General features: G+C 37.5%; 2 protein-coding genes across 6 annotated transcripts in view; one reads left to right on the forward strand and one right to left on the reverse strand.

Moving 5' to 3' along the window:
- Positions 1 to 139: 139 nt before the first annotated feature.
- Positions 140 to 6696, forward strand: klhl38a (kelch-like family member 38a). Its single transcript, XM_057355178.1, has 5 exons — positions 140 to 341; positions 842 to 1125; positions 3087 to 4443; positions 4536 to 4641; positions 5775 to 6696. The coding sequence occupies exons 3-5, from the start codon at positions 3088 to 3090 to the stop codon at positions 6062 to 6064; spliced, it is 1752 nt and encodes a 583-aa protein (XP_057211161.1). The 5' UTR covers positions 140 to 341; positions 842 to 1125; position 3087; the 3' UTR covers positions 6065 to 6696.
- A 2300-nt stretch (positions 6697 to 8996) lies between these two features.
- spire1a (spire-type actin nucleation factor 1a) overlaps positions 8997 to 12670 on the reverse strand; it is a 46542-nt gene continuing 42868 nt past the window's right edge. For all 5 annotated transcript variants that reach the window (XM_057354380.1, XM_057354379.1, XM_057354378.1 and 2 more), the window contains 4 exons: positions 12530 to 12600; positions 12417 to 12444; positions 12163 to 12317; positions 8997 to 10540 (listed from right to left, as the gene is read on the reverse strand). In XM_057354380.1, coding sequence (XP_057210363.1) covers positions 10291 to 10540; positions 12163 to 12317; positions 12417 to 12444; positions 12530 to 12600 — 504 coding nt within the window. In that variant the 3' untranslated portion in view covers positions 8997 to 10290. The remainder of the gene's footprint in view (positions 10541 to 12162; positions 12318 to 12416; positions 12445 to 12529; positions 12601 to 12670) is intronic.

Here is a 12670-nt window from a genome sequence, read left to right on the forward strand (position 1 = left end):
TGCCTTTATGGAAATCGCTGGTCACTCTTTGGTGGACTGCTATTATCTTTATTTAGAAATCCCATATCCACATTATTTACTGTCCTGTTATCACATTGCTATCAAAACAATGGCAAGTAAGAATACAGCCTAAAATATCTTCAATGGCACTGTTTTGCTATTTAAAATAGATAGTGTTAACCAAGCATGCGTATTGTACTAAGCAAGCAGTGCAGTAGGCAAAACAAACACAGCTGTGTGCAACCTACAGAGGAGATGGGACCGCAAAAGATGATGTTCCCTTTCTGACATACTGGACTTTATGGTATTCTGTGACTGTCACATAGTCTGCCTGGATGCAGGTTTGTTTTTCTTTCCCTCCGAAGCAATCTAAGCATGACAGTAATCCATCTTCTCCCAGCATGCAGTTGATGATAGGGCTATAAAAAGCATCTGCAATCTGCCAAGCAGACAAGAGATAATATGTATAGGTGCAGAAGTGATATTTCTTTGAGGTTTAACAGGTTTCTTTATTATGATGGAGCGTAACCATATTAAATATATAATCTACAGCATTCAGTTCATTTCAGATGACGATTGTTTTTGTTATGCATAGAACTGTAATGTATAAACATACATCTATGTGAATCTGCATGCTGCTATGTTTATTTAAATTTCATAGGTTTCTGTGCAGTATGATGAACCATGTTGATCTGGATAGGATCAAATAAATGACTTTAAATTCGGCACTGTTGGCTGACAATGATGAACTGTGTGTTATATCGCATACATATAATGGCCATCATAACACTGTAGATGCTGATTATCGGCATTGTCATTTTTTCTCTATCTCCTCGATCAGAGGCAAACCAAGGTAACCAGGCCCAACTTTTCAGCTGTTCAGCTCACTCAGGTCAGCCATCAGCACTGCACTATATTTACCAGCTTCCTGGGTTACACAAGCCAGCCAAGGGGTGTGCACTCGATTCCTCGACCCCAGCCTCTGTCCTCTGGATAAGCTGAGCTCTTCGTCACTGCCATAGTAAACACACAAAAAGCATGATGCACGGCCTACCGCTGTGGGAACAGACATGAGAAGGGTCACATGTGAGACCCGGATGACCGCAGCCCTCCAGACTATTCTAGGTAACTGGAATGCACGCATTCAAACTTCAACTTCAAACTCCACACTTCAAACTTCTGAGAGCCTCTATTCCCTCTGTCTACCATGTGAATGTTTCATCTTTGAGAGAGATATTTGGGGGAAATGGGTTTGCTTTCGTGCTGCTAAACTGAGAATGATATTTTTGCAGATTCGCCGGAGCGTAAAAAGCAAACAGGTGAGTTTAAGAGTATAAATATAAGCAAGATTAAATTACGAAATGGTTTATTGTACAGATTGTGAATTCTGATATAGGGCTATTTACTTTTAAAGGTCAGAATACCTCAATTAAATGATGAATGTCATGGTAATTTAATAAAGTTGTCAGTCCTGTTATTGAAATTTAATGATATTGCATTCAGTTCCAAAATTGGACTAGTCATTGTATTTTTGTTCCATCGTGAGTCATCTGTGTGGTTTGCATTTGAAGGGCTTTCAGATGCTTTGTAACTGACTGAGATATGACTTATACTGTAATGATCTTGCCTAAAATAAAACAAAATTAAAAAAGACAATCCTTATTTATTGAGCTTTGTAACTTTGTACTAGTCACGATATTAGATTTATTTCTACATGATTAATGTGGCTGAAAGAATTCATGAAAATAATTTATATTACAATATTTATTGCCATTTTTTTAAACATAATTCAAATTCATAATTTTTGTGTTTTCTCTCTTATTGGTCAATGAATCAAACTTACAATAGAAGTGTAGGGTGGTAGAGAAAGAGTTTGTAACTATTGTACTCTTAAAGTAATAGTTGAAAAATGTGTTATTATTTACTCACCTTCAAGCTATTCCAAACCTTTATAAATGTGTTTTATTGAACGAAACAAGATGTTTTAAGGAATGTAGGAAACCAAACAATTGTGGTGCACCATTGACTTCCATAGTAGTAGTTTTAACCTACTATGGTAGTCAATAGTGCTCCAGAATCTTTCTTTGTATCCAACAGAACAAGGACATATATTTAGGATTGGAACAGCTTGAGGGTAAGTAAATGATGATAGAATATTTATTTTGGGGTGAACTATCCCTTTATGGCAAAACTTTAATACGGCTGCTATTTACAATATTATCACATGTGTGGAATTAACATAATATCGATAATCATGATTTTTTATATCATTATTATTGACATTATTCTCGGGTTATTTTCAACCCATCACTGGATCAAAACGTAACAAACCCAACCGCTAGGTTATAAACGAACCTATGTGGGTTGTTTTAACCCATTGTTGAGTCAAACATAAACAATTTCTAAGATAAATTTACCCCAACGGTTGGGTTTGTCCCAATTTTGACCCAACGAATGCTGAGTTATTTATAGAGTCTATTGGCAAATATAAAGTGCAATGTCTATTTTTTATATCAAGTACTATAAAAATATCGTACAGTATGTTATCAGTTTTTCTTAGGGGTGCACTCTCAGCCTCAGCCTATTCTGGTCTCACAGAATAGTCATTAATAGTCAGAAAAAAAACAATAACATCTTAAAATAAACATCAGACCGGCCCATGTGATCTGGGGCGAAATAAAATCAGTAGCTGTCTCTGGGGTGATTAGACGACTTAGTGTTGATAATAGCCTTGTGAAATGGTTAGGCCGTGAAGGGCAAACCCACCACGAGGATCAGAAACAGCTGGGAAGTGATACGACTGCACTGATAAACTTAGCATTGATAGGGAAATGTGGCCAAGTGCTACACACGGACGCATTAAAATGATTTAAGGGACCCTGGAATAGAAAGTCATGGTGATAAGAAACAGCACTGGAGATTAAAGGGCGGAAAGGTTGTGCCGTGAGGCCCGTGACTATGACAACAGCAAACTGTAAAATGTATTACACAATAAGTGACTCAACTGTGTGTCACGGTTATTTGCTACGCAAATCACATGCTTGATTGTCGACTTTGAATAATAATTGACTAATTCTCTTTTGCAGCATGGCCGGAATATCGCCTGAGACCTTTCCATTCAAAGACCAAGAGCTCCCTGCTCATCTCCTGTTTCAGTTGAACATATTAAGACAAGAGCAGATCTTCACCGATGTTATCTTGTGCACCGGAGACAAGGAGATCCCCTGCCACAGGAACGTCTTGGTTTCCAGCAGCCCGTACTTCCGTGCCATGTTCTGTAGCAATTTTCGAGAAAGCAGCCAGCCTAGAGTGGACCTGAAAGGCCTAGCGTCACAAGTCATCGAATGCATCGTGGATTACATTTATACGGGAACCATCACCATCACCATGGAGCTTGTGCTGCCATTGATGCAGGCGGCCTCCATGCTTCAGTACGGAAGGCTTTTCGAGGCCTGCTCCACGTTCCTACAGGAGCAGCTCAATCCGGACAACTGCCTGAGCATGATCCGGCTCTCCGAAATCCTTCACTGCGAAACCTTAAAGGAGAGGGCAAAAGAAATGGCCGTGCGTTGTTTTTCCGACGTAGCTGCTTCGGAGGACTTTTGTGAACTTTCGCTCCCCGAGCTCATGTGCTACTTGGAGGACGACAGGTTGTGCGCCGAGGAAGAGCAGGTGTTTGAAACACTCCTGGCTTGGATACACCACGACCCCTTTTCGCGACGCGGTGCCATTCACGATCTGTTCAAGAAGGTTCGGTTGAGGTACATCCATCCTACGTACCTCTTCCAGTTTATCGCCAACGATCCGCTCGTCCAGTCGTCTACGTTGTGCACCGAGATCATCGAGTCTGTTCGCCGTCTGATGTTTTCCGTTAGCGCGAAGTGCACCCGGGAATTAAAACCGTTGTGGACCACGCCACGTCGCTACACGTGCCATGAGACTCTAGTGGTGGTTGGAGGCCGCAAGAACAACGAACAGACGTCTCGAGAGGCACTGCTCTATGATGAGAGGACACAGAGATGGCAATGGCTAGCTAAACTGCCTTTGCGGCTGTACAAGGCGTCATATGTCTGCATCCACAGCATTCTGTACGTGGTTGGAGGACTTAGCTTAAGTCTCATTTCTGGAGAAAGTGCAGTCAGTGCTACAGTGTACACCCTTTCATTGAAGACCAACCAATGGAGGACCGCTGAGCCGATGCTGGAGCCACGTTACGCCCATCAGAGCGTCTCCTACCTTCACTTCATCTTCGCTCTTGGAGGTATAGGGCCGAACACACAGATCTCGAATACGGTGGAGCGCTACAACAGCATGTTTAATCAGTGGGAGTCCATGGCGCCGATGCCCACAGCAGTCCTGCACCCTGCGGTTGCCGCCAACGATCAGAGAATTTATGTGTTTGGAGGCGAGGATGCCTTGCAGAATCCTGTAAGGCTTATACAGGTAACAAAAGTCACTTAGATGAGTGCATCTGTGGTTTGGTTGCTTTGTTTAGGGTGTGATCTCATATAAACAAGACAATTGTGTCTCTTTAGGTGTATCACATATCCCGGAATATGTGGTCTAGACTTGAAACCCGGACGGTGAAGAATGTCTGTGCGCCGGCTGCCGTCATAGAAGACAAGATTTATATTGTCGGAGGTGAGACCGATTCACAAAACATTCAATCTGATTAGCGGATATAGCATTTACACATTTGGCAGACACTTTTTTCCAAAGCCACATGGTTTTGAAGGTGTACATTTTAAAGTATACATTTTTTAAGTATCTGTACTTTATGAGAGTGTTTTTACTTTGGAAAAAAATTACTGCGCTAGCTTGTAGAGCATTTATCATTAGTTTTACTTCACTACATTTTATAAATATGTTTTTTACAGTACATTTTAAAAATCTAGGACTTTCCCACTTTTAAAAAAGTAAAACTACTTCGAGAAAGAAAGTATTAGATTTTAATGTACTTCTTCAGTATTAAACCATAAAAAACTAAAACATTTATTTATGAAATGTAGTGGAGTCAAAAGTATGATAAATGCTTTATGTAGTGAGGTTAAAGTTTCTCAAAGTAAAAACGGATATTTAAAAATATCCTCAAATACTTGACTACTATCCAACACTAGAAGGGCAACAAACACACAATTAAACAAACAAACAAACAATAAAATAAAATAAAATTAAATTAAATTAAATTAAATAAAATTAAATTAAATTAAATTAAATTAAATTAAATTAAATTAAATTAAATTAAATAAAATTAAATGAAATTAAATGAAATGAAAAATAAAATAAAATTAAATTAAATAAAATAATAAAATTAAGATAAGATAAGATTTTCACAGTAGTTGAGTCACAGGAGCTAAACAATTTTTGTAGCTGGAAACAAATTCATTTCAGAGGCAGAGCAGTTTCTTTTGAAACAAAAGTAACAAACTGTAATAGCAATAAAAGCTAATGTTCTGAGTTTTTTGCCTTGAGTTTGTAATACTGTTTGTAAGTGAAATAAATAAAATAGCAAAATGCCCACAATGTTAAAAATGTGTACCTATTTCAACTTAAAAACCTTACTTCAAAAGCTGCCTTAAATTTTTACTGTAAATTAAATTACAATTACAAGTCACTTGAATTTAAATTATATTAAAAATTCTCAATGTAAGTTATAAATAAGTCGAAGTAATGATAAAACATGTTATGATGACTTTTTGAGAACATCATTTTCACAATGCAAAAAGATCTTAAATAATAAACAATGTTAAACATACTGTTTATCACTTTATAAGGATACACAAGAAGAGTGATTGCCTATGACACGAAAGCCAACAAATTTGTCAAGTGTGCAAACATGAAGGAGAGGAGGATGCACCACGCGGCCACAGTCATCAATAACAAACTCTATGTAACTGGAGGACGCTTCCTCAACGGTCATGATGTCATCGAGGACTCAGACTGCTTCGAATGCTACGACCCTAAAACTGACGTGTGGACTTCCAAAGGCTCTCTACCATACAAGCTGTTTGATCACGGCTCGCTATCTCTGATCTCCGTCTCCAACCGTCCCAACCCACCATGACCATCCGACACCTCTGCCTGGGCGTCCCGTTCACTCCCCTGCTCATTAAGGGAAATGAGAAATATGGGCTCACAGCTGAGACTGGAAAGCATCTGAGGAAGGTTGCACTCGTCTGGGAGCTGAGTATATCTCTGCTGTGGCTTTGATGGTGCGCTGCTGGTGCTCGCCAGCATCTGTGTCGTCTTAAATCAAAAGAGATTTGAGCTGGCAATTGGAAGTCACAGTGGACCACAGGGAGTACAGCCCAGGACCTCCAAGCAAACGGCAGATTTACTGTATGCAATACACAGCTGCTGATGCAAAATCTTCAGACACGTGTCTCTTATCACAATCTCCCACTATATCAGAATGACTTGAGTAGCTTTAATTTGTTAAATAGACAGTTCACCCCAAAATAAAAATTGTCATCATTTACTCACCCTTGAGTTGTTTCAAATCCGTATACATTTCTTTGTTCTGATGAACACAGAGAAAGATATTTAGAAAAATGCTTATAACCAAACAGTTGTTGGCCGCCATTAACTACCATAGTAGGAAAAATGACTATGGTATACTCAAACGTGCCCCAGAACGGTTTGCTTACATTCTTCCAAATATCTTCTTTTCTGTTCAACAGAACACAGAAATTTATGAAGCAATATTTCTTACTGTGGTAGTCAATGATGGCCCAGAAATGTTTGTTTACAAGCATTCTTCTAAATATCTTTCTCTGTGTTCATCAGAACAAAGACATTTATACAGATTTGGAACAACTTGAGAATGAGTAAATGATGACATAATTTTCATTTTTGGTTGAATTCTTCAAGGGTGGCATTTTAGTCTGAGTAAAACCCATAAGAATCATAAATCTCTTTCATATCTCAATTATATACAGACAGGGGCGGACTGGCCATCTGGCGTACCGGGTGTTTTCCCGGTGGGCCGCTAACGTATGGGGCCGTAACGGACGCGTTGGCCGTTAAACGTATGGGGCCGTAACGGACGCGTTGGCCGCTTAGACGGACATATTATAAATGCGAATTCACGCAACGCGAATGCAAAAGACACGTATGCAACTCGTGAATCACATCATCTGATGCACCATGCATTTTTCAGCTTTGATGTTGAAACATGTTATTATGATTCTTTAAAGAACCGGAAGGTGATTGTCCTGGCTTGCATCATGTTGATCACTAAGTCTAGTGCCTGCGGTTTGAAGAGGTCATCTTGCCCGCAAAGTCCATTAAGAAATAAAAGATAGGGACTTGAAGAGCCCTGACATCACTTAAGAGAAATGCACTGTGCCGATGGATTGAAGTTCTGGGATGCTCAGATCTGTTTACTCGATGTCTGTGACCTTCTGTTTGATGATTAAACTAAAAAATAAGCTTATTAGAAACGTCTTGAGAAAGGCTATTCGTTCCAGAAACTGGATCAATTCAGCAAGTAAATATAAATAAACAACTTTATATGGCATAACAAAGGGGTGTGACCGAGAAGGGGCGACATAATCCAAAACACATCTGGTCTCAAGCTAGAACTCGTCACTAATTTAGCCCCAAAGCTTTTAGATAGAAAGTACACCCCTCAAGCGTAGATAGCCCTTGACAGCTGTTGTCATGGAAACCACCAATCAGAGTGCAGCACAGCTATTTTGTGAGCATTGTACTGTCCCATCTCATGGACCTGTTACTAAGAAAAAACATTTTAACTAGAATGTTTTAAATCATTCATGACGTACACAATTTATGTATGTCTGTAATATAAATATCTGGGGAAAATCGTCTTACTTGTTAAATGAATGATGTTCAATATAATTGTGAACTGTAAGTGCTTGTTTTGCTTTATTTTTAATAACAGACTGAATCGCCAAAAGAGAGACAATCTTTACTCACTCTCATGTAATTGCTTCTGCAGAACACAAATGAAGATATTTTGAAAAATGTTTGTAACGAAACAACATTGGCCTCCATTGACTTCCATATATGTCCACAAAATCATGAGACATTCCTCAAAAGATCTTCTTTTGTGTTCCACAGAAGAAATAGTCATATAAGGTTTTGAACAACATGAGGGTAAATGATGACAGATTTTTTATTTTTTGGGTGAACCATGCCTTTAAGTTTTTTTTTTTTACAGTGATGTGCAAATATAACCAATATACAGTATTTCAGATGCTTTAAGGGATGTTTATGAAGTATATTTAGCCATTTAACATATTAGCATGGGGATTTTTAAGAATCTCCTCAATTGAGCAACAGTACATATTATCTTCACATTCAGAACAGTGTTTTGCTGCCCTCTACAGTTATGTTTGCCTTCGAATATGGAATAGCATAGGGAATATATAACTTATTTTTTGTTATTCGATTAAGGGAAAAAAACAAGGGGAAAAGGGATGAATTGACGTTGCTGCTTTGAGACATTTGAAGAATTCTAGAACATGCCAGAAGTTTTACAGTAGACTGCTGAACCTGAAGTTTTTCTGCCCCCTACTGGAGATCTGGATTACTGTCGAATGCTAAAATACCTCACAGGAATCCTTCACTCAACGATGAAAATTCTCTCATAATTTACTCAACATGTCATCCCAGATGTATGACTTTCTATCCTTAACTAAACACAACTTTTTTTATTTAAAAAAATCACAATGTATATCGATCCCAAAATATTACAGCACAGAATTAATACACTAAGTCCATATTTTAATTTACACTAAGCAACATTCTTCCTTGCTGTATTTGTGTCAGACGGAATGATTTGTGCGGAATGAGCAACAATGTAAAGTTAAACTTCAAAAGCTTTATTTATTGGCAAGTCCTTGTTTAAAAAAACATCATGCACACTGATCATTCTACAGACGCAGTACAGTCAGATATGCACAGAACAGAACATGTCAACAGGCCTATAAACCACTGCAGTGTATGTGCATGTATTTATATGGGTATGTGTGCATGTTTTTAGATATGAAATAATATATAAATAATTGAAGCTGTAACATGACATTGGTAGCTTCATATAGTTGTTAAACTCTGTTTGAAGAATTCTTGGTTCTGTCTATGGCCAGGCAACTAAGATATTACAGTATAACATAACTTGCAACCTTTTAAGACATCAAAGTAAATGATACGTCGAAGAAAAAACATTTTTTGAGGTTAGGCAAAATAAACAACAGAAAAATAAAATAACTATTATTAATAATATAAATCAATATTATAATAAACCAATTTTAATAATATTTAAGTAGATCAGATGAAATTTGGATATACAGCAATGTACATAAATATATCATACAAAATTTAGCTCCTGTCTGGAGATGTGAGATCCGCTTTGGGGCCGTCACCCACCTCTGGGGTCACTATATACATCAGGTCCAGGACTCGTATTGCTCAGAGGAGTTTTGTTTTGGCATATGTAATCAATTCTTTAAGAAACACTTCAGCTATCAGCATTCGCTCTAAAAAACACATTTCGATCCTCGTCTAAAATCTCAAAAACATTGGACAGAGGAAAAATATAAGTACTCTTTGTCGTTATCTAAAGCTTCATTACTTTGAACCATGTCAATATGACAGCAGCAACTTTAACAAACAATAACAAAACAAAAACATTTGGTAAGACTTACAGTAATGTTGAATTGTTGTGGAGTTATTCTACAGTGTCTCTTGGTCTTTTCAGAGGTCCATTGGGGTACATTAAACCAGAAGGGGTTGCCTATTTACATCTTTAACATTTAGACTGATAATACAGCTATATATTTACATACAATTGCGGAGTTCCTGAAAAATGTACATTCAAGCCATGTGCCTTTAGTGCACAAAACAGTTTTCTTTTCTCACCACTGAATTCCTAACATCTCTCATATTATTCTTTCGTGTGGTCAACACAAGCTTATAAGTGTATTACACTACATTCAGCATCTTTAATGACAGACGAACCCGACATTTCCTGAGACGTCTGGTGCTTAAGGACTCACGCTGGACGAGGGACGGCTTTATTCCTTCACCTCTGGCACTTTTTAAATGGAAGAGACAAGGGAGAGGTATTAAAGGTACATAATACAGCTAACAGAGCTTATAAACCACCTCTCACATAAACAAAGAGTTTATTTCTGTCTGGCACTTTAAACGTTGAGATTCCGGCCACCAGGACTGAAGCATTCGAGATGAGAACGATACAAACTATTTTAATAGGACAATCACGCAGTGAGAGTTCAGAGTACTTCCGATACGAAGTCTGCTATCGTCCTAAATCTCTTTGATCGTCCGTTCAGACGGCCTGTATTTTGAAGAGCTGCTGGAGGACATGTAGACGGAGTGGGTTCTGCGATGCAGACGGGCACGTTTGGTGGACTGGCTGCGCCTGCTGTTGGTGATGATGTCATGGATGAACTTCCTGCAGTCCCCACAGACGTCCATGGTGCTCCAGTCTTCTGTTAACTGCTCAGGGAGCTCCAGTTCGTCTTTGAAGGACGAGCGCTCTCCGTGCTTTGATGATCTAAAAGGACAAAAAATGATTTACTGATCACTTTTACAAATATAAACCTGTGTGTACTAACATGATGCACAATAATGGTCTCTGATGGCAACACCATGGCACTGAATGAATAATGTATTTGTGTCCCATGATGATGTAATACTCTACATTTAGCATATAACTACAATATTATTTCTATGGTAATGTCCAAAAATACAGCAATGCTGTTACCTTGTAGAATTTTATTGTTAGTACACCAAAATATACTAAACAATATATAATAAGACAATATTATATAGAATTTAATGGCAGTTTCATAACCAGAGGTGGACGGTACTTAAAGTCCCAGTGAAATAAAAAATTACAATTCTTAATTTTCCATTAAATATTGCAGCGTCTATAGTAAATAGATTATCGATGTGGGTCATTTTCTTTTTAAAATTCACGTACCCTCATAATCTTAAATTAAAATTTGAAAATGCACTTCCACCCTGAAATGACAATCCATCTCAAATGACGTAAATTAGACGGCTTGGCCGTAGCATCCGTTAACTCCTCCCCTTCAACTGTCAGTCTGCTGCCACTTTCGTTTCAAAATCAATGCAACAGCTGTTTTTACACTTTCAATCAATTCGCAGTGAAAAACGCAAGCCACGGCCACTATTTTTCTCCTTTGAAATTCCTTTTCACTCGGAAATGTGGCAGAATACGGAAGTAAAGACGATCGCAGCTTCCGGTTCACGGGGACTTTAAAGATTTTTTACTCTACTCAAGTACATTTCTCAAGTATCTCAACTTTTTACTTTTGAAAAATTATTTCACCTCATTGTAAAGCATATATCAAAGGTTGTCCTCTACTACATTTCATTAATATATATTAAAGGTAAATCACTTTACAAATGTAAGTACTAAAAAAACTAGTACTTTCATATTTTTACACATGTAAAATTTTGGGTAAAAATATTTAAATATTAGAAAGTACTAGACTTTTAATGTACGGTAAGTATGAAAGGTAAAAAATTGACATGTATTCATAAAATGCTGTGTAGTAAGTGATACATGCTTGCTTTATAATTTAGTTAAGTTATTATTTCAAAAATAAAAACAAGTATTTAAAAAAATACTTGAAATAATAGTTCAGCCAAAAATAAAAATTCTGACCTCATTTATTTATTTCCCTTATATCATTTCAAACATGTATGACTTTCATCTGCAGAACACAAAAGAAGATTTTTTGAAGAATGTTGCTAACCGAACAACGGTGGAACCCATTGACTTGCATTGGTTTTGTGTCCATACAATAGAAGTGAATGGGTACCGCCATTGTTCGGTTACCAACATTCTTCAAAATATCTTCTTTTGTGTTCTGCAGAATTTTTATTTTTAGGTTAACTATCTCTAAGTACTGTAAAGTCCACGTCTGTTTATAAAATGTACAAGTAAGGGTTCAAAAATTTACAATCTCATTTAAACCTAGAACATAAGTGAAGTTTTAGGATTTTGAAAATGGAAAAAAGTTAAATAATAATATAAATGGCATTAAATTAAAAAAGAGAAGCATTCAGAGGTCTTAAACTTTTAAAACTATCTGTATAATGATATTATGAAAACTCCCTCAGTGTTGCGAGGGATGTGAATCTCACCTGGACATGGATCGCTGAAGACTGTGGTGCTTTTGTCCAGATGTGGTGGAGGTCTTCTCTGTCTGAGATGATGCACCAGGCTCGCTCTTGGGCAGAATGCTGGGGGCAAAAGAAGAGATGGGTAGCCTGGCGTGGGGCTTGGAAGGCAACTTCATCTGAAACAAAAAAAGACAATTAAATTTATGAACAGACAAAAACTATATAACTTCAACTTATTTTGCAAATGTGGAAAGTGGAAAGGAAGTTGCATGTACCTTTTTACAACACTGCGAACAAACAGGCCTGTAAGAAAAAATAAGTGTTATTCCAATGCATAACTCTATTCTGTATTTCTTACTATAAGTTCGAAATGAAAAGCTCCACCCACCTTTTACAAAACTGGCATGTGTAGGACCATGTGAAAAAGGAGAATTTCTTCGTCCGACATGAGAAGCACAGCTAAGAGAAGAGGTTACAAAATAACCGTGTAAAAAAGGTACAAGTTTAGAACATGAAGATAAAACTTCAT

The sequence above is a fragment of the Triplophysa rosa genome, linkage group LG16 (genome assembly GCF_024868665.1).
Source record: "Triplophysa rosa linkage group LG16, Trosa_1v2, whole genome shotgun sequence".
NCBI classification, from domain to species: Eukaryota; Metazoa; Chordata; class Actinopteri; order Cypriniformes; family Nemacheilidae; genus Triplophysa; species Triplophysa rosa.

What these genes read in the sequence shown, in the direction of transcription:
- klhl38a (XM_057355178.1), top strand. Translation starts at nt 3,088, where the DNA reads ATGGCCGGAATATCGCCTGAGACCTTTCCATTCAAAGACCAAGAGCTC. An exon ending in ATCCTGTAAGGCTTATACAG is followed by an intron (nt 4,444 to 4,535) that starts GTAACAAAAGTC and finishes GTGTCTCTTTAG; the next exon opens with GTGTATCACATATCCCGGAA. An exon ending in CAAGATTTATATTGTCGGAG is followed by an intron (nt 4,642 to 5,774) that starts GTGAGACCGATT and finishes TCACTTTATAAG; the next exon opens with GATACACAAGAAGAGTGATT.